Below are 21,976 nucleotides of genomic sequence, written 5' to 3'. Positions count from 1 at the left end.
TGTATGTATGGATTGTAATAAGAGTTGTATGAGCCCCTAATTAAATGATGAAAAAACACAACTATAATTAATTTTCATAACACGAAACAGGATTTATAGTATATTCCTACAATATCCTTTTGAACTATATCCAGTATACTTAATAAAAAAATACCACTAACTGCCATTGAGCCGATTCTGACTCATGGTTACGTTATAGGACAGGGTAGAACTGCCCTTAGGGGTTTCTAAGACTGTAACTCTTTTTTTTTTTTTTTATCAAACATCGACAGACTTTATTGTGGGGGGTTCCCACCTGGGGCCCCCCTCCCCTTAAATAAACTCTTTATGGAAGAACAAAGCCTCATTTTTCTCCTGCCGCATAGCTGATGGTTTTGAACTACTAACCTTACAGCTAGCAGTCCAATGCTTAATGACTATGCCATCAAGGCTCCTTTACCCAGTATACAGGGATATATAATATGTTATATTCTGTTGCAGGTTCTTAAGAACTCCTAGGTGACACAAACAATTAAGCTCTTGAATATCAGCTATAATGTTGGTGATTGAACCCACTAGTGGGCACCTTGGACGCCAAGCCTGATGATCTGTCTCTGCAAGGTCCCGGCCTTGAAAACGTATGGAGCAGTTGGACTGTGCGCACAGTGGGTCAGCATGAGTCAGAATTCCCTCTAGATAGGATAATTAGCATTGACCTAGAGCCTATTCTTACAACCCCAGGCTCTTTTGAGATATCCTAGCATACCGGCAAGAGCATAAGAGCATTATCTGCACGATGCTATACATATTAGTTATAAAGGAGAAGGAGGTGGAAGACAAAGTCACGTCTATTTCTCCTTGCAGCCCTGCCTCCCTGCCTGGTTGTGCAGTGGTAGTTGAGAGCACATGCGTAAGTTGTCAAAGGCAGAATTCCGTTGGTCTTAGGCCATTGAGCAAGTCAGATGTGCCTCTTTGAGCAGGAGTGATTTGTGAATTGAATGTTTTCTAACAATGAGAACCATCCAAAGCTCCCCTCCGGAACACTTATGTCCAACTCAGCTTAAAATATGTATAACTCTATCCCTATGTAGCCATTCAAAGAAAAATTACTTTCTCGTGCAAACCACGGGGATTATAAAGGCAATTCTGACTCCTCGTAGCTCAAAGATGCCTGAGAATTGGTTTAAAAGCACATCTGCAAATTCTCCATACACAAGCTTTTATTGAGAGCATTTATTCCCCACGGAAGAATGATTTCCTCTGGCTCGTGCTCATATATCATATCCCGCTTCCTGAAGAGCAGAGAAAACGGTTTGCTTATTTACTTTGCCTTCTCGCTCAAACTTAGTGGGAACCAGAAATATTTAAGAAGCACTCCAGCCAGAAAGCATGAGAATTACAAGCTCCATGTCTGGGGAAAGCAGGATTGGATCATGCCCCAATGCACAGTAGCACAGCTCCCGTGGGTAGAAGTGATGGCTGGCAAACAGCATCGGCTTGTTCAAAACAGTACTTTTTTATCCATCGACTTCACCATTCCAGTGCGTAGATCCACAAGCTAACCTTTATTCATTTAAAAAAGTAGTGGCTATGGAGTCCACTCTTACTCCTGGGGGCCTGGTGTGTGTGAGAGTGGCTGTGAGAGGTTGGAAGGAGATCCCCAGGCTTTTCGCCCAAGGTTCCTCTGGGAGAAAAGTTCATAGTCAAGTGAGTCACTGTCTGCCCCACCCAGGATGCTGCCGTCCATTGGGCTGTCACTTGGATAGATGCTGGTGACAGTGACAGATGAGAGACTGCCTACTAGTTGGAGGAGGAAGACAGGGACTAGAAAACGAACCTCAGGGTGATTGCTATGCACAGGCAGATCCTGCCACAAGCAAGGTGAATGGGGTGAGCAGGAAGGTCACTGGGAGGTGGTAGCATTGGCGAGGGGTCCTGATAGAGGAGAAGGAATATGTTGTTGTTATGGTTTGTTATCTGCCAACCAGTCAGGTCGGTTTGACCAGAAAATCTGGTCTTTTTTATTATTTTAAGAGTTGACCTATGTTTTCCTCTGACTCTCTTTAGGACCTAAGCAGCCCTGGTAGCATACTGGCTCACTCACTGGGCTGCTAACCACAAGTGCAGCAGTTGAAACCCACCTGCAACTCCACTGGAGAAAGACAAGGCTTTCAATTCCCTGCAAGGTTTGCAGCCTCAAGAAACCCACAACGACAGTTCTACTCTGTTCTCGGTCCTCCACCGAGTGAGAGTGAGATCTAGAATCTTCTGATGTGATCCTTTTCAGAATAGTCAGTAGTGGTAATCAGACACTACCTAGTGTTTCTGGTCTCAGGGTCACGAAGGCTAATCTTCCTCTGGCATCTAGTCCATTGGACTAGTTGTTTTCATGGGCCTTCAATTTCAACCATTCTTGATTCCTCCAGAGAGCAAGAGGCCAATAGGTGCTTACAAGTTTGTAAGACCTTAGTTGTTACTCAACAAAGTTGGATGGATAATATTGTTGTTGTAGACTGCTATTGTTGTTAGATGCCATCGAGTGGGTCCTCACACATGGTGACCCTCTGCACAACAGAACAGAACCCTGCCCAGTCCTGTGCCTTCCTCACAATTATTCCTGTGCCTGAGCCCATAGATGCAGCCTTCAGGTCCTTCCCTTCCTTAGCTGCCACTCTACTTGACCAAACATGATGTCCTTCTCCAAGGACTGGCCTCTCCGGACAACATGTCCAAAGTATGTAAGATGAAGTCTCACCATCCTTGCCCCTAAGGAGCACTTTGGCTGTATGTCTTCAAGGACGGACCAGTTTGTCCTTCTAGAATTCTATGATACTTCCAATATTCTTCTCCAGCACCACAATTCACATGTCAGTTCTTCTTCAATCTTCTTTATTCCAGGCCCAACTTTCACATGATGTGGCCTACGTTATGTCTATTGACGTCTGGGTTCTCTGAAACTGTGGTTCTGAATGTCAGACCCAGTGACGTGGTCCCTCAAGGTGTCTGGTTAAGTCTATGAAGTTTCCAAGATCATTTTTAATGTCATTATCTGCTATAAAATACTGTGATTCTCTACTGCAATGAATAATATCAAAAACACACTTTTTTACATACACTCAACCTTACCTTTCAGAAAATTCTTCACCCTTCCATTTCGGACATTGCTCTGGTTTATTCACGTTCTTCTTCTTCACGTTCTCCTATGAGAATTAAAGACATCTTTGGTCAGTAGGAGCTCCTACTGAAGTCCAAGTAGGACTTGGAGTCCAAGAGCAATTTTATGCTGGATTCTGCTTTTCTTTCGAAAGGGAAGCTATCAGGTGGTCACAGGCCTGGAATTATGATGAGATTTGGACATGACAAAGGAGTGAGCTTCCAGACTCCGCTGGCTCTGCCCCGACAGAGCCATCTCCCTTGCACAGATTGGATGTTTTCTGCAGTTTTCCTGAAGACATAGAAATAAAAAGTACAAAATATGCTTCGATTGAAAGTTGGAATTTCAGAAATTCAAAGTTGGATGGGAAAATATGATAGTAAAAAGAATTCTCTTCATTTTCCTCCTTTTGTCTGTCAACTCTGAAGGCATACTAATGGGCGCTGGGTGCTTCTCTGAGGAGCAGTAGACAATAGCCCTGGTTGAAGGTGTGCTGCAGTCTACTGCCCTGAAGATCACAGTCTTGAATCCCCCGGGGAGTGTTCCTCTATCCCATAGGGTGGCTATGCATTGGAATCCACTTGGCAGCAATAGGTTGGGTGCCCCTGTGACAGAGGACTGCCTGGGTGACACAAACCATTCACAGGCTCAGCAGCTAACGGAGATGCTCCTGCGATTCAGGAGCATCTCAGAGAAAGACTTGCGTGGCAACTTGCTTCTAAAAAAATCGGCCAGAAGGGGATAAAAAGGAGCTGCTATAAATGAGCTCAAGAAGAAAGAAAACGTTTTAGAACTGACTCTGATAGGAATTGTACTATACTTCTTGATGTCATTGCACTAGGGACTGTTATGATGTCTATAATAGCTCCCAATAAAATGATTTTTTTAATCAGCCATTGAAAACCCACTGGAGGACCGTTTTTCTCTGACACACAGGAGGTTGCCATAAGGCCTAGTCAGCTCAATGTCAACTGGTTGATCGGACCATGACTGATGTAAGCAATGCTGACATGTACATTCAAAAACAAAATCATTTATCTCCCTGCCCAGTTGTTGTCAATGGTTTTCAGAGGGGACAGAGACTGCAAAGTGTTTAAAGAACTCCCGAATCACCCATCTATTCTGAACACTTGACAATCACACCTGGAGCCCAAGGGACAAGATTTATTTGCCATTTCTCCTTAACAACTTGAAGCAGTGTTTCACTCTGTTGTATGCAGCATCTTGAGCCAACTTCATGGCACCTAAAGGCAATGCACTTTATAGCTGGAGCTACCTTAAGCCATTGTCTTTATCAGGAAGGCCATTCCCCCTCCCTGCAGAAGTCATGGCTTCAAACAAATAAAATTAAACGAAGGAAAATTAGATAAAGATGACAGCAACAACAACAAAAATTAAGAACTACACCAGGTTTGCCCATAATCCAATAATAAAAATAATACCAGCATTTTCATCAGGCAGAAAGTCTTTGATATGCAGATATTTTAGTAAGTAATAAAAATGATTGTTCTTGGAGAGAAAATTGCCCAAAAGTTTGTGGAAAAATCTCATTATCTTTACATTCCATTTTCCCATAAACCTTTTGAAGCCCCCTGCCTATGAAAGCCTGGCTTTTATCATGTTCACTATCATTTTGTTTTCTCTCTAATTTTTAAAATCAATTTGGTCACTTTGCTTTCCATTCATTGTGTGGAAGCCACAGAACCTGAGGGTTTTATTTTTCTTTCTTTTTTTTTAATCGTTTTATTGGGTGCTTTTACACAGACAGCATCACATTCCATAGTCCAATCACACCAATTGTATACAATTGTTAACACAAACAGTTTCAAAACATTTTCTTTTTCATGAACTCCTTGATTTCAACTCCCCTTTAAACCCTCCCTCCCCCACCCTACCCCCCAGGAACCAGAGGCTTGAACTCAATGGTCATTTATTTGAGAGGCCACTCACCACTTTGCAGGTGGTGAGAGCATTTTAAGTGAGGGATGATTCTCCAAAGATCCCTTGGAATCCCATCTATAGAACAGTAATTTGGATAGATTTGGATAAATGTGTTCGACTTCAAGACTTCGTTTGTAGACCTGGATCAGAGGAAACAGAGTGGTTCTTCAAGACCCATTGAATTCAAGAACCAAGAACGGATCTCTGACGCCTTTCATCAATCTTGCGAACTCCTATCTGGATAGCTCTGCTCAAAAAATAAATAAAAGCATACCTTTTTTTTCCTTTAGCAGCTGGGTTTGAGGACTGAGTTCTCTAAGTAATCACTCCTCTTCCCTGTGTGGTATTCCCCGAGATGTAGCCTGGTATTTCCTGGGGAGAGTTTGGTTTTCACTGTCTGTGCCAGAAAGATGGCAACATCGCCTAATTATTGGAAATGCACAAGTATATCTGAGGCAAGCTGGAGAGGGGATGTTTGGAGCCATTCAACAATTTCGCCTGCCATGCCCCCCGCCCAAAATCTGCGATGCCAATTATATGTCTCTTTTAGACAAATGAGTAAACCAATGATCATAGTTAGGCAGTCATTGACGATGGTCTAAGAAGGACATTCTTTAAATATGCTCAACTAAATATGAACATAACTACTGTGCCTTTAAACTTTATGTTATATCTGTTGAATACATACATTTTAATATCTTAAGCTCCCATTGAAGATTATAACATTTTTTCCCCTTTAAAGACAAACAGCCCCTGTGAGACTGGAACCATTTATGAAAGTAGACCGGGTCATCATTTTCACAGGGAACTGCTGATCGTTTTTGAACTGCTGACCCTGCAGTTAGTAGTTGCAGTAACCCAACACGTAACCACTGTTCCACCAGGGCTCCTTGTCCTCATACAAGGGGCCTTAAAAAAGTTCATGAGAAAATGGGGCTTAAAGGTAGTGGATTTTTTCCATGAACTTCCTGAAGTCCAAATGTCAACATTTCAGCTACAGATTGCCTTGTCTTGTATGTGCTGCTGTATATATGGTTGGAGCCCTGTTTCAAATCTGTGCCAATTATTCCCTGGTTTTATGGCATGTGTCCAGTGCAATAGCTGTCATATCTTAATATTGGTTTGTCTTTAAGAGAATTGAGCCATAAATTTTTCTGGAATGAGAGGCAAAGTCTTTCTGAACTAATTATTTCAGTCATGGAATAGAAGGTGACACTCTGAACATAATGCATATTATATTAACTGCAAACATTAGTAGTTAAAAGTTTAGAAAAACAATAGAGTTGTTTTAGTCTATAGATCATGTCCATCTAGTTGAATTGAAACTAGCTTTGATACAAAGTAAATAGGAACTGGGTGACAGAAGAAGAGCGATGGTGTCACCCAACCTATAGATCCGTGTGCTACTTTCCTCATTCACTGCCACTGAGCACATACTGACTCACAGTGACCCTATGGCACCGGGCAGAACTGGCCTGTGGGTTTCTGAAACTGTTTACGACATGTTAGAATGCCCAATTTTTCTCCCACAGAGAGGCTGGTGGTTTTGAACTGCCCACCTTTCAGGCCACAGCCTAATGCATAAGCTGGGTGTCACTTGGCCACCTCTTTTTCTTTATTCGCCATTTGAAATAAAGCAGACACTGTACGCAAGGGAAACAGAAAAGGATGTTCTTGTCTATGAAAACAAGGAGCTTTCTGAATTGGGGGCATTTGGTACCATAGTGGGTTTCTTTTGTTTGTTTTTTTTCCATAGTGGGTTTCTAATTGGGCTTCTAACCACAGGTCAGCAGTTAGAAGCTACCAGCCATGCCCTTGGAGAAAGATGACTAAGCACCCCACACACACACACCCCACCCCCGCTAAGAATTCCCAGTCCTGGAAACCCCAGGGGATGTTCTAATGTGTCCTGTCCTTCACTGCTATCCCATCAACTCTCACTCTGAGAGACCCTATCAGACAGAGTACAACTGCCCCTTGGGCTTTCAGCGACATTAACTCTTTACAGCAGGGATCCTCAAACTCTTAATAGGGGGCCAGTTCACTGTCCTTCAGACCCGTTGGAGGGCCGGACTATAGTTTAAAAAAAACTATGAACAAATTCCTGTGCACACTGCACATATCTTATTTTGAAGTAAAAAAATCAAACGGGGCAAAAACACCCGGTGGGCTTGATAAATGTCCTCGGTGGCCACATGTGGCCCGTGGGCCGTAGTTTGAGGACGCCTGCTTTACAGCTTCATCTTGTTTCCCTGTGGAGCAGCTGGTTGGTTCACACCACTGAATGTGTGGCTAGCAGCTCATTGCATAGCCCACTGAGCCACCAGAGCTCCCACATTCTGTCTACAGAGCTGCTATAAGTTAGAATCGACTCAATGACTATGAGTTTGTCTGTTTGAGTTTGGGATCCTGAATCCCTTTACACTTCTAGGATTCTGGCTTCTTCCTGCCCCTGTCCATAAATGGTGGTCTGGCCGTTAAGTCATGTTCTCCTGGAGATTCTCTAGATGACAAACTGTTTACTTGAAAATAGACTTTCAAAGAACAGTGGGTCAGGTAACACATTTCCTTCCGGTGGTTCTTGTGTCCACGTGACTTAGGTCCACGTTGGAGGACGCTGATACATGGAATGCACCTGCTCTCAGACCCAGTTCAAAGGGAGAGGATTCTAGGGCCATTCTTTGCAGAAGGGCCGTAAGATGGAATGCTGATGACCAGGATTCACAAGGTGGAAGAGCTAGGTGGTAGAAAGGTGGGTCACAGAGCACCAAACAGGGAGTCATAGGAAGGGAGTCTTGGTTTAAGGGTTTCAATTGTTTCATACAAAGCTACAAATCATAATTGTTTTACTTTCATAAGAGTGATTGTTCTTTATAAATATTCTATCTGAAATTGCTTAGGTTTGAAGCTTATTAATTTTTCACTTTTCAAAGAAAAAATTTCAGAGCAACAATTCCATCTAGTACAACTTTCATAGCCCAGCTGTCAAGAAAATATTATCCTTCTTTTTCTGAACAGGAACATGATCATAATAGGGAAAAAAAAAGACCAAATCCAATGCCTTTGGGTAGGTTCTGACTCATCCAACCTTATGCAGAGTTTCTGGGACTGTAAATCTTTCCAGGAGCAGGCCGCCACATCTTTCTTCCGCAAAGCTGATGGTGAACTCGAAGCTCCAACTTTGCAGTTAGCAGTCCAGTGTCTAACCAATAATGTCTCCAAGGAAGAGGAGGACAAAATCAACCTTCTCATCTCTCTTTATTTAATTTAATCTGCGCAGACATTCTCTAACAAAAGGGTTTCATTGTCCGCAGTTTTTCTATGGTTTAGTAAGATCGCACAGGTAGTAACAGATGGAGTCGGCTTTTGAAATAAGCATGTCTGTGGCCAAAGCTGACCCTGCGCCCTCTTTGTACCTATTGACAATGGCGAACCGTCCACCTTCACTTTTAAGCGCTGTAACGATGTCTTCTACAGCAGATTTGACCAAGGCAATACATCGTTTGATTTCTTGAACAAGGGTGTTTGGGAGGTAGGTGAATGGTGAGTGACTGCTCATCATAGATATGGTTTACTTGGGGGGAAACATAACAATGCACTAACACGAGGGCTGCGCAATTCTGCGCATGCGCTAATGGCCATGCGATAGTTTGCTTTGACCGGGTGAACCGGGTGGTCGATGGATTGTACAACGAAATTGTAAGGATGGCCCAGGATCAGGCAGTGTTTTGATCTGTTGTACACAGGTCACTATGACTTGAAATCGACTCCACAACATCCAGCAAAAATAACATGGCTTCCCCGGTTTGTATTGGACCCATGATCCCTTAGTACCTACTGCTGAGGAAAAGATACCTGCCTTTAGCAGACCTTTAAAAATGGACATTTTAAGTAGGGAGAATGTGCTATTTATGTAATACATGTGTATTCGGCATTTCATATCAGTATGTCCTCTGATTAGGAGACCTGGTGGCAGAGTGGGTTAATCTTGGTAGTACTAACTACGAGGTCAACAGTTCAAAACCACCTGCTTCTTGAGGGAGAAAGACGAGGCTTTCTACTCCTATAAAGAGTGACAGTCTCGGATACCCACGGGGCAGTCCCACCCTGTCCTGCAGAGTGGCTGTGAGTCAGAATAGACCCTGTGGCAGGGAGTGTTTCATCCTCTTGTTTCAAAGGAAATATCTTTTAGAACAACCAAACTCCACTTTTTCACAAGGAAGTAGTCATCTGAAGGGCAGCCCGTGTGGTCTAATTGCTGTCAAGCCAGCGATATGTGTGCATGTGGCTAGTTAAAAGCTCTCTCTCATCTTGGGAATTTTTTGTAGCTCTCACTATGTCTTTTGTCACAAATTGCTTGCAGAGCTACCCCAAAAAGAGTGATTCAAAAATAATGTGTGTTGTGGTGGTTTGCTTTTTTTTTTTTTTAATACTGACAATATGAAAACCAAAAGGCCTGCCAGTCTCGAGTGTAAATAAAACTTGGCGTTTCATTTTGTGTGATTGCAGCTCTCATTTCAAAGCAATAATAACTGGATACAAAAGCAAGATCCTCCCCAAGAGCCTAGAGTGCTGCCGGCTCTCTGACAGCAAGTGCTATAACATCGACATTGAATAAATTGCCATTTGAGTCCCCATCCGCCTCAAATATCAATCTGGGAAAAAGTCATGTTCATTAAAAGATCAGTCTCCCGGGTTTCTGGACCTAGCACAATTCTCTTGCTTGAGAGAAGAAAGGAGACTTTATTTTGTTTCTCTTTGAAAGCTCTGTTCATCCGCATGTTGGTAGCATTGAATTAAGGAACCCGCTTCGATCCTGCTTGGCCAGATGGCTGCATTATTAGAAGCTGCTAAAAGAAGGAATTGGCTTCCTTGGAGAACAAAGTATGTACTTGCTCATATTCACAAATCAAACGCCCAGAATTTGAGGCACTTTGACAGCATGTTTCTGGTAATGTTTTGCTACTGCATCTCTTAAGAATGATTTCGTGGAGAGGGTTTAGCTGAACTCCAGAGAGCTGGGCGGGGGGAACAGCAGAGGAGATCCATGATCTAGTCATCTCCGAATCATGGCCATGCCTGGTGCAACCGAGCAAAACACCCATGCCATCTTCAGCACTGCTGGCTTGCTCAAACCTACTGCCATAATCACTGTGTTTTCCATGCCATCCACCGTGCAGGGTTCATCTGCCAACACCTTATCAGACCCTGTTCTATTGTAACAGCGAGTATTTTTAATTGGTTGATATCTAGAAGTATAATGCCAGGCCTTCCTTATTTATCTATCTTAATCCGGAACCTCTACTGAAACTTGTCCACTGTGGTATGTGGAATACAGGCGTTACAGCCCCCAACATCGTAGCAACATGCAAGCCACCCCAATATGACAAAATGACAGAGCAGTAGTGGATTTGTCCGTATTGAATACACAATACAACGGTGTTTCAGACTTTCTTCTGAAGAGTGGGTGCCCTGGTGGCACTGTGTTTACATGTTGGGCTGCTAACCACAAGGTCAGCTCTCCAGCTTGCCAGTTAATTTGTGGGAGAAAGATGAGGCTCTCTGCTCCCATAAGATTACGGTCTTAGAAACCCACAGGGGCGGTCTGACCCCCTCCAATAGGGTCACTATGAGTTGGCATTCACTTGATGGCCGTGAGTGATCTCAAGAGCCCAAGATGTGGACAAAAATCAATACATGACAAAGTAAAATGACCCACTTGTAATATGAGTTTTATACTGACCACCATACTGTGTTCTTTTTCAGCTCTCAATTTAAAACACGAATGGGATTTTTGTTTCTGATTTTAGATCTGTAATACTGCACTACAAATATAAAGATTTAGCATCTTGGAAACTCAACAGAATAGTCCTACTCTGTTCAGTTCTCTCACAAAATTTGATAAAGATTCCAAAACCCATTGTTAAGTTACTTTATTTTTCTTACTTCTTGCTTAGGTTTTCATTCTAGCCCACATGATGAGCAAGCTTAAGCTCTTGACTACTGTCAGTTGACTGGGGATTTGAACCCACTCAGAGGTGCCTCTGAAGGAAGGCCTGGTGATCTTGAAAACCGTGATGAGTAGTTCTCTTCTGCACCTCAGGAGACAGCAACTATCAACAACAAAATTAGCCGCTTCCTCCGACTCAAATCTCTCTCGTTTGCCATGAGTTGATGCCAACTCAGTGACCCTGTAGGACAAGGGAGAACTTCCCCAGTGAATTGTAAAGATTGTAACTCTTTACGGGAATAGAAAGCCAAGTCTTTCTCCCATGGAGTCACTGGTGGTTTCAAACTCCCGACCTTGCAGTTAGCAGCCCAACATGTAACCGCTACGCGCCCTAACCCTTCACAAAAATGTGCTTTCTGTCAATAGCTGAAGAAATGCCACAGCAAATTTTTATGTTTCAAGTTTCCTTTCATTGTGAGAAGGGATGGTAAGTAACAAATAATTGAGATGATTGGCTAACCTGTAGTGTTACAGAGATAAGAAAAATATAGCCTGTTGCCAGTGGGCCTTCAAATGTCTACTATGTATACGGGTTGCTGGATAATGTTGTGTTAGACACTGTAGACACGGAAATCATAAAGTGGCATTATTTCCCCAAGTGATACTTACTTCTACTATGATCTTTATTTTAGAATTGCGAGAGTGACTGTAGGTCAACATTGGGGCGTAGACCCAAAAATTAACTTTGTGAAGCAAGCGAGGAAAGACGTTAGGTTCTCCTCTCTGTGGTCATGTGGCCTTTCCATGTGGGTGGCCATCTGTAGAGAATCTAACAAGAGCATCCGCAGACACCAAACAGAGTCTGTTTGATCTGAAGAGAAAGGTGTTTCCGTTCCAAGGAAAACATGAACATGTGTTACATGGTCCTGTGACCAATTCATGGCTCTCAACCTTTCCTATTAATTTCATTTTCATTGTGGTGAAATATATACAACAAAACATTTGCCATTACAATCGCTCTTATACATGCGAGTCATTGCCATCCATTGTATTCACTGTATTGTGCATGGATCATCACCCCGAGCTGTTTCCACCTTTTTTCCATCATCCGTAATTAAGTGATGCTGGAACAGGTAGTATTTCATTCTGTTGGACATCGGGTCAATTAGAGTTGGAACTCATTCAACAACATCTAACAACAACAAACTGTGCAATTTCAGAAGTATCGCCCACAAGAAACACACACACACACACACACACATGTGCACACGCACCATCTTTTCCTCCTCCCTCTTGCCACAGATAGTCACCAATGGACTGGTCTCTGTGAATTTGCCTCTTCTGGATAATTCCTGTGAAGTGGGCTCATTCAGTATTTCACCTTTTGTGTCTGACTTTTTTATATCTGGCATTCCACTCAAAGTCTGGTTGGAAGCAACAGTGTCATGTTGGTAACTAGACGCTGAGATGTGAAGGTGTGAGACGAGAGATGGCATCCCCAGGTAAGTATGTTCTACTTTTCCCAGGGCCAGAAATATGTAGATCTGGGAGAGGAAGCGAGATCTAAGGGTCAGAAGCTGGTCTGGGACAAATACTTCCAGTCATCAGATGTGTGAATGCAGGAATGCCTCCTCACTGATGCTCAGTCACACAGAGGTTCTCTCTTGGGGGAAGTGTATCTGAATAATGCAATATTGAAAACTATGAATATGTCATGTATTTTTCCTCTTTTGCTAAATTCATGTACTTGTAAGTCCACAGATCTGTAACGGCACCATAAGCAATGAGTAAACCACATGAAATCTTACTCTAAAATATGATACAGCAGTTTTCACCATATTTTACCACTGCCAAAATATATGCTATAATCAGTGAAAATTTATGAATTTTAAAAAATTTACAGACAGATTGAAGAAAGAGTGAACTATCTTGGTGTAAATTGTCTATTAAAAACATACTACCAAAGGGTTATCATGTGATCTGCCAGAGAATATTAACCATAACTGTAAGGGAGTGTAGCATGGAGGCATATTGAACACTTGGCTTGGTAAACATTTTTCTGAAAGGGTCATGTTGTATTTGTCACATGCCTTAAATCTGAGATTTGTTTCACTCTCTTCTCTTCCTGGGAATAAATGTTCATGTTCAAGTTTAATTTCAAGTTTTTAATTCTGTTACTCATTTTCTTAGAGAACCCAAAACAAAAAACAACACCTCACTGCCATTGAGTAGATTCTGACTCATAGTGACCCGGCAAGACAGGGTAGAGCTGTGGGTTTCTAAATCTGTAACTCTTTATGGAAGTAGAAAGCCCAATTTTTCTCCTTCTCATAGAGAAGATCTCCAAAAACTGTATTCATATGAGGTCCTATAATACTTGGATTGAGCTTCTCATACATTCAAGATAAGAATAGATATCCACGCTGAGCACAAAAGGACAGAGTTGTTTACTCCCTCGCTTTGGGTCTCTTCTGCATCCAGCTGGCAAGTGCAGAAGGCTGCCTCAAAATGCAAGAGCTTTACATTCAGTCCAATGGGAAAGACATGTGCCTTTATCCTCTGAGAACTAAGGATGGTAGAGGAAGGAAGATTGATCATGCCTGCCTTTCTTTGGTCTCGCTATCTTGTCCTCTCTCATGGTGGTAGATCGAGAAGAGCCCCGTGGTTCCAGCGGGAAGATAATGCACCTTTCTTGGAGGTGCATGGCAACCCATTTCATCAGCTCCATAACTGAGTTCTAATGGATTTTGAGCCAGGTTTCCAGGGGCATAATTTCGACGTGGTGTTAGATACCGAGTTGCTGCCACCACCATCTGAATCGTGCCAAACTCTTCTAACTCATGACACTGCCTGCAGAGCTATTGGGCCCCATGTTCAATAACTGTGAAGGTCAAAATCCCTGATTCCTTCCTGTGTATCCATCTTACTAACCCAAAGAGGAGCGCCTCCAAGGCAGGGGTGGCTTATCTTTGTTCGTCCCATCAAGATAATCTTATCAGATAAGATTGCTGGTTGTATGGGACTGACGGGGCTGATGACTCCTATCCCTCCTTTGTACACTGACTCTAAGACAAGCTGGTGGCATAATGGGTTACCCCTGGGGTTTCTGACTGCAAGGTCAACAGTTTGAACCCAGCAGCCTACCCCACAGGAGAAAAATGAGTCTGTCTCCGCCTGTAACGATTTGCAGCCCCAGAAACCACAGTGAACAATGCTACTCTGACTTGTTGATAGTTGATTGGCTAGTACAAGTTATTATTATTTTGGTGGAACTGAAAGGAAGAGGCATTCATGGGGTCAGCGAAGGACAACAAGGACAGAATGTTGGAAGTCTACTTAGAAGCCCAAGGAGAAAACCGACTGAGTCTGCTCCAAAAAGACGACATAAATTGTGTACCTCCTCACTGTCGTGTGGTCAGCTCCAATCACAGAGATCCTGTATGAGGTTTCTGAGACTGTAAATCTTTATGGGAACAGAGAACCTCATCTTTCTCCCACAGAGTACCTGGTGGTTTTGAACCGCTGACCTTGCGAGCAACAGCCCAGTGTTTATCCCACAGCGCCACCAGAACTCCTTCATAAACCATGGAGGACACTCAAATCATTCGCACCAACCCATTTCTTTGTTCATATGAAAGGACTGTCTGGTATTTCACTCAAGTATGTTTTCCATCTTTTCCCTGTCTACTATGAAAACAGCTGGCCACTATTTCACTCACCTATGTACCCTTCTTTTTGCCAGGTCTGCTTTGTGAACCTGGATGTGAACAAGAAGGAATGCAGCATGGAGCATCTGCAACAGGTACGTATGGGATTTGAGGTCCCTTGGAACTTGATACAAAGGATGTCTGCACAGATGGAGGGTTTGATATGATTTCATCGTAAACCCTACTCATTTTTCAGAAGACTCTTTCATTAGATGGTTTCATTAGATAGGTTCATCACAGCCCATTAATTCCCTTGGCTCTTTTTGTCCTGACACGTCTTATAGTGTGCACTTCATTGGTGGGACTTATAGACAGGGCTCCTCCCTAAGCACCTGCTTCTTCCTACCCACCAGCTCAGTAAAGTGTTGTTTTGTTTGGTGTGTGTTTTTCTGATCTCCCAGTATTCCAATGCCCTGTCTGAGATGCCCTTTCCAAAATCTATTTGGCGGTGGCCAACCCTTCCCTCTGGCCCTCAGGTTTGCTGTTCCCTACAATTTTAGTCAAATGCCTCTTAACTCAGCCCGGATTACCTGTCCTTTGCTCACCTCATCCTCTGACAATTAAGTGGTTCAGCAATAGACTTCTCACATTCCAAGTGGGAGACCCAAGTTCAATTCCAAGCCAATTCGCCCCAAGCACTAATAGCACACATCTGTCAGTAGAGGTTTTCGAGTAGCTATGATACTAATAGGTTACAGCACAGCTTCTAGATTAAGGGAGACTATGAGGTGGGTGAAAGTCCAGTGATCTATTTCAGAAAAATAAGCCAATACAATACCTGAGAATCACAATGGCCCATTCCATTGTTCATGGAGTCACCATGAATCGCGTCCACTTCACAACAGTTAGCAACAGCAGTTAAACGTGTGCAGCCCATTCAAGGTTGTGATGAAAATCCTTTACAACCTATAAGAACTTGAAGACCCCAAAAGCTCTTGTGTAGCCAGCCATCTAATATGCAACTATTGGTCTAGCCCTATTCAGAGGAAAGATGAGTAAAGAAAACAAAGACACAGAGAAACAATTAGCCCAGTAGACTAATAAATAGACCACTTCACTCCATTCCAGCCTCCACGATCCTGTTGGTTTTGAGACCTGAAGAACTAGATGGTGCCCAGCTCTGGAAGGGATCACATTTGTAGGTCCTAGGTAGACTGGGAAAAAACAGAGAAGGAAAAATCAAACTCATAAATGACCAGGCTTACTGGTTGGATAGAGACTAGAGGAACCACTGAGTTTATGACTGTTAGTCACCCTTCATTTCAAACTCACCCATAGGCCTTAATTTTCATCAAAACAAGAGACAGGTCTGTAAAGGGAACAGAGACAGTAGAGAGTTACACACACCTTAGGATAATCAATAATTTGAGATAGAAAGGACAGCATGTTTCCAAGGACAAAGTGCAGATAGGTTAGGAAAGAAGGAAGAATGGAAACAGGAAACAGAAAAGAAGGAGGGAGGGGTGATCAGTGATGTTACATAGTGAGGATTGCGATCAAGGACAGGAAACAAATGTGTTTGAATTGTTTAATGGAAACTGGTCTGCTCCGTAAACCTTGACCCAGTTCACAAGAGAAGGACTTGTTTGTTTTTACTTTAAAACTTAATTTAAAAGAAAAAAAGAATTTGCAGACCCACCCAGTCCTTTGAAACAAGAACACGTGACACAGTGAGAAGAATTATTGTTGTTAAGAGGATGGTTCCGACTCATAGCTGTTCTATGTTCAACAGAATGAAGCACTGCTCAGCCCCATGGCACCCCATAACAGTTCTTATGTTGGAGCCCATGGTGGCAGACACTACATTAATCCCTCTTGTCAACGGGCTCCCTCTTTTCACGACCCCTCTCATTCACCAAGCATGATGTCCTTTTCCAGGAACTGGTCTTTCTGGCTAGCGTGTTTAGGGTACATGAGACAAAGTCTCACCATCCATGCTACTAAGGAGCATTCTGGCTGCACTTGCTGTGATGATAAGATTGCACTTTTAGGTCCAAAGTTGAAAATAGCTTGATGTCACCGTTGGGTGTAACATTGCTCGAAGCATAACATACACACCAGGAGCGGTGTAATTATCTCAGGATGTAAGTCTAAAAGGGCTCTATTACTCCTGTAACCATTTCCCGTTACAATAGTGCACCTGAAACTTCTCAAACTCAGTTGTCCACAGAGATTACCCATTCTAGATTTCCAACCTCCCTCCTAATACTATTCATCCATTTCATTTGATGAAATCGTGGCTCAGAGATCATTGAAGTGAGAGCAAGAGGCACTTGAGCAAGTTGGAATCTTGGAAACTATGTTTATAAAGGGATTTAAAGCAGCCTCCTACTATGGTTAATAGGAGACATTTTGTCACTGTTTGAGCTACATAAGCCTGGGTAAGTTTCTAATTTTCTCTGGGCCTCGGGCTGCTTATATGTTAAATAAAGATAATCATGGTGCCTGATCCATACAGGGTTTTTTGGGGATTATAAGTAATAAGATGTGACAGATGTACAGTCATTAACATCGTGCTTAACAAAAAGAGAAAATGTTGGTCGTTATTTCATTATCATTAGCTTTATTTCAACAGATGATTATTTAATTACCATCTTATTAGAGATACCAAAAAATAAATTTCTCCCAAATGACTACTTATACATTTTTTAACTGCAGAAAGTCATTTTCAACAGTCTTATTGGCATACACTTCACATATACAAATCAGTAGTTAAGTCATATTAAGAAGAGTTGTACAATCATCACCACAATCAATTTCAAAACATTTTCTTCCTTCTAGTACTCGGTGCTCTTAGCGCTTCATTGCCCCCGAACCTCTCCTGCCACACCTCCAAGAAACCATTAATTCAGTGACTGTCTCCATAGATTTACCTGTCCTGGATTTCAGATAGAGAAAAAAGTAACTCCTTAAAAAAACCTAACAACAATGCTCTTGATAATTCTTGTTAAATGTTTGCATTGAAAGATGCAAACAACAGTCTAGCTCAACCGGTAATGTTTGCCCTGAGTTCTGTGCTATGTTAAAGAATTATCCCTACAAAATCCAATTGACCACAGCAACCCTAACACACAGAGGGGAAGTTCAGGGCACAGGGAATCTAGGTGAATGGTGGCACGACAATATGGATAGAAAGAGTGGAAATGGTGACACAATGGTGACACGGTAGCCAAGGTTCCTGTATGAGTGTATATTTGGTTATGTATATTTCCATAAAAAATGGGTTTTTTTGGGAAAAAAGAAGAAGCAAAAATATTTGGAGGTAGTCTTTTGAAAGTGAAATGGAACCATCTACACTAATAACGATTCTTGCCCTATAGAAATTGGTCAACGTTTCACCAGATCTCCCAAAATTCATCAGCTCCATGAATGTCCAACAGCCAAAAGAAAATGAGATCGTCCTACTCAGTGGCTTAACATCTGGAAATCTCCAAACAGACTTTGAAGTTTCACAGGTAAGAAATAGAAACTGCTCATAGGCTGCTCATAACAAGTGCGTGTGTTTCCTGGAGATAACGCTCAACTCATATCAGCATGAGCCTGGAGCAAAGGCTATATTAAAGCGTTCTTAGCATAAGAATCAAAGATTTATTTGTATGGTAGCCTAGTCTTCATTTGCATTTCTTCTAAGTATCACCACTCAGTGTTGATATAGCTTCCTTTATGTCAATTTGTAACATTCACCTTCTCAAGTCTACGGTACTAAGTTGAACTAGAGAGCAAGAGCCCTAGGTAAGGGATAATTCACTTGATTTTCTACTAATTTGGTAGACATTCAAAAATAGAATCATCTTCTGTTCCAGGAACAATACCAGAATTTCAGTCTCTACCATGTGGTCCAAGAATCCCATAAGTTCATATTTCTGGATGATATTGTGAGGTGCCTTCAAGTAAATTTCCACTCATTGTGACCCCATATGAGAGTAGAATTGTTATAGAGGGTTTTCTAGGCAATAGACCTTATAGGAGCAGATCACCAGGTATTTCTCCCATAGAATTTCTGGGTGCGTTCGAACTACCAACTTTTTGTTTATAGTCATGTGGTTAACCATGGTGCCCCAGGGCTCTGTTATTTATCCTGATGGGATACTAAACCAGCGAAGCAAATAGACCCAGGATGACAGGCTCAAAGATAGAAAGGGGGTTCCTGGACCCAAAAGAGTAAAAGTCACCCTGAAAACAACATGTTGTTGATGATGTCAGACACCCTTGGATCAGCTCCAGCAACAGAACACAGTATTGCCCAGTCCGTCCCACAATGCAGCCATGGTGTCAATCCATCTCCTTAAGGGTCTTCCTCTTTTTCATTGCCCCTCTGCTTTGCCAGCACAACATCCTTTTCCAGGGACTGACCTCTTCTGATACCATGGCTGAAGTACACGAGCTGAAGTCTCCCGATCCTTGTTTCTAAAGAACATACTGATATTCATCATCAACAACACGATTCAATTGTTTCGACTTTGCTGTGGCATTCCTTATTCATTGTCCAGCTTTCTTATTTCAGACTGAAAATACCATGGCTTGGGTCAGGGACCCCTTAGTCTTCAAAGTGACATCTTTGATCCTTAATACCTTAAAGATATGGTGGGCAGCAAATGTGCCCAGTGCCATACATCATTTGAATATGCATAGTACAGAATATGCATTACATATTCTGACTGCTGCCTCCATGAGTGTTGATTGTAGATCTGAGTAAGATAAAGCCCAGGCAACGTCAACCTCTTCTCTTTATCAGGATGCTGCCCATTGAGCTAGTTATGAGGATTTTTTCCCTTTTAATATATTATAAATTATTTTATTGGGGGCTTGTACCATTCTTATCACAATCCATATTATACATCTGGATTGATATAGTTTATTATGCCAGTCTGGCTGATAAATACAAGTAGGATTAACTGAAGGGCGGAGAGATAATGGCTCAGTGAGCCTCATCTTTCTTGTCTCTTGCTCTTTGATCATCGGACCAGTGTGCGGCTGCCTTGCTTGTTCTGTGCCTCAATTTATAGGCTACAGTACCTGTGGGTTGCCTAGCCTGTGGACTGTGTCGCTGTAAGTTGAGGTCCCTTTAAGACATCTCTGGAGCTGGGGACTGGCAGTTGGGACTGGTGGTTTGTTGACAGTTGGTGATCTGCTTTGTGATTGGCTGCTGTGCTGAGATAGCATCGCTCTCTCTGTAAATAGAGGGCGATCTGGCAGCAGAGAGATAAGGACTGCTAGTTTCTCACAACTCTGAGCCATTTGTAGTGCTTATAATTTAACTGTTCATTTCTTATATTTATCTGTATATAATTTAACAGTTCATTTCTTGTTATATATCTAATTATCTTTATAAATAAATATATTTAATTATCAGCAATTTGGTTTTATCTCTCTAGAGAACCCTGTCTAACACAACATCCATCGTGTCAAGCACATTTGTACATTTGTTGCCATCATCATTCTCAAAACATTTGCTTTCTACTTGAGCCCTTAATATCAGCTCCTCATTTTCCCCCTCCCTCCCCACTCCCCCCTCCCTCATGAAGCCTTCATAATTCATAAATTGTTATTATTTTGTCATATCTTACACTGTCCGACGTCTTCCTTCACCCACTTTTCTGTTGTTCATCCCCCAGGAAGGAGGTTATATGTAGATTCTTGTAATTGGTTCACTCTTTCTCCCCCACCTTCCCTCCACCTTCCCGGTATCACCAGAGGATTTTTGTTTTGTGTTGAGCTGTAACAATAGTAATAATTGCAAAGGATCTAGCTGACTCTTATTATCTTTAATGTACTAATACTCATTGCCATCAGGTAAATTATTATGATAATAAGTATTTGAAGAAAAATGGGTAACTTCACTTAATTCGGTTCCAAGAATAATATAGGAAAGATTTTTAAGATATACTAAAGGTATACACTTTTCAAAAGTAGGTACATTAACAATGATACACAAGGCAGTTGCAGATTAAAATGATGAGCATCTATGTTCCTCTATTGTTCTTTTAGTTTTGCTGTTGAATCTTAAAATCTTTTGTTCTTCAATCCATCAAACACCTCAAAATCCTAGAGGGAGCTCCACCATTTCTTGGTCTATGCCAGCTCCTTCGTGAAAATCTACATACAGGCTGTTATGGTTTGCTAATGGAGACCAGGGTGATTCCTCCCATCATTCTAAAAGCACATGCCTTTAGATAGAAGGGTTGGGTTCTGCTGGAAAAGCAAACTAAATAAAGGCTCAAAGTGCCTACTCGTTATATTAGGCCAAACTATGATGAGCAGAAATAATATTGAAACCTGAGTTTTAAAAGCCTTCCTGGGCCAGACTGCTGTGTCCTCTGGTACTACTACCTGGCATTGAGTTCCGGCCTCACTTGTAAAAGCTTGTGCTGCATATAGGATGGAACACTTGGGGTCTCCGTGAGTTGAAGTCCACTTGACAACTGGCTTGGTTGGTCTGGTTTAGGACGAGAGACGTAGACATGAGCTATAAACCTCCAAATGCAGCAGCACACATAGAAATAAATGCTCCTGGGCCTTGTCCCGCTGCACTAAGATAGAGACAAGCATCCTCCCCTGTCCTGGTGCATCCTGTGCATCCATGCACATCTGGTGACAGTTTTAACCAATGAATCAAGAATTCCACTGTTCATAGTAACTTGAAGCTCGCTAGCCAAAAAACGCAACATAAAGGAAGAAAATATATTTCGTAATTGATATCAATGGATCTGGATCTTTCTGATCGTAAGTTGGCCAGTCTAGACAGCTGAGATACGAATGATCTTTATTTGATAGCTTAGATCTTGAGAATGGGGTAGTAGTCCCTGAGTGCCACAAATGGTTAGCATGCTTGACTAGTACTCAGATGGCTAAATGGTCAAGTCCACTCAGTGGTGCTTCAGAAGAAAGCCTGATAATTTTTTAATGACTTCTGAAAAAAAGTGCTGGGAAGAGCCAGCTCTTCCCTGACACACACAGGATCTCCATGCGTCAGAGTGAACTGGCAGCAGCTAGTATTTATTTAAGGAGCTCTGATGGCACTGTGCTTTATGCATCAGGCTGCTAACTGCAAAGTCAGCAGTTCGATCTCATCAGCTGCCCCTTGAGTGAAAACTGAGGCTTTCTATTCCTGTAAAGAGTTACTCCCTCAGAAACCCCATATGTGGTTTCCACAGGCAGAATCCGCCAATCAGCTTGGTGATAATAGGTGATGGAAGTCGTTTTTTGAGAATGAGATCCAACCGGCAAAAAGTCCTTGGTTAGAAA

At 42.2% G+C, this 21,976-nt stretch overlaps 1 protein-coding gene across 4 annotated transcripts in view; it reads left to right on the top strand.

The window, feature by feature from the left end:
- The window catches only part of LOC101645827 (SPHK1 interactor, AKAP domain containing), a 170,299-nt gene that overhangs the window by 116,208 nt on the left and 32,115 nt on the right, over positions 1–21,976 (top strand). For all 4 annotated transcript variants that reach the window (XM_045294726.1, XM_045294719.1, XM_045294718.1 and 1 more), the window contains 2 exons: positions 14,767–14,826; positions 18,052–18,186. In XM_045294726.1, coding sequence (XP_045150661.1) covers positions 14,767–14,826; positions 18,052–18,186 — 195 coding nt within the window. The remainder of the gene's footprint in view (positions 1–14,766; positions 14,827–18,051; positions 18,187–21,976) is intronic.

This window comes from Echinops telfairi, unplaced genomic scaffold (genome assembly GCF_000313985.2).
Source record: "Echinops telfairi isolate 266 unplaced genomic scaffold, ASM31398v2 ScPeMD7_3;HRSCAF=10, whole genome shotgun sequence".
NCBI lineage: Eukaryota > Metazoa > Chordata > Mammalia > Afrosoricida > Tenrecidae > Echinops > Echinops telfairi.
This window is presented reverse-complemented; position numbering and strand designations above follow the sequence as displayed.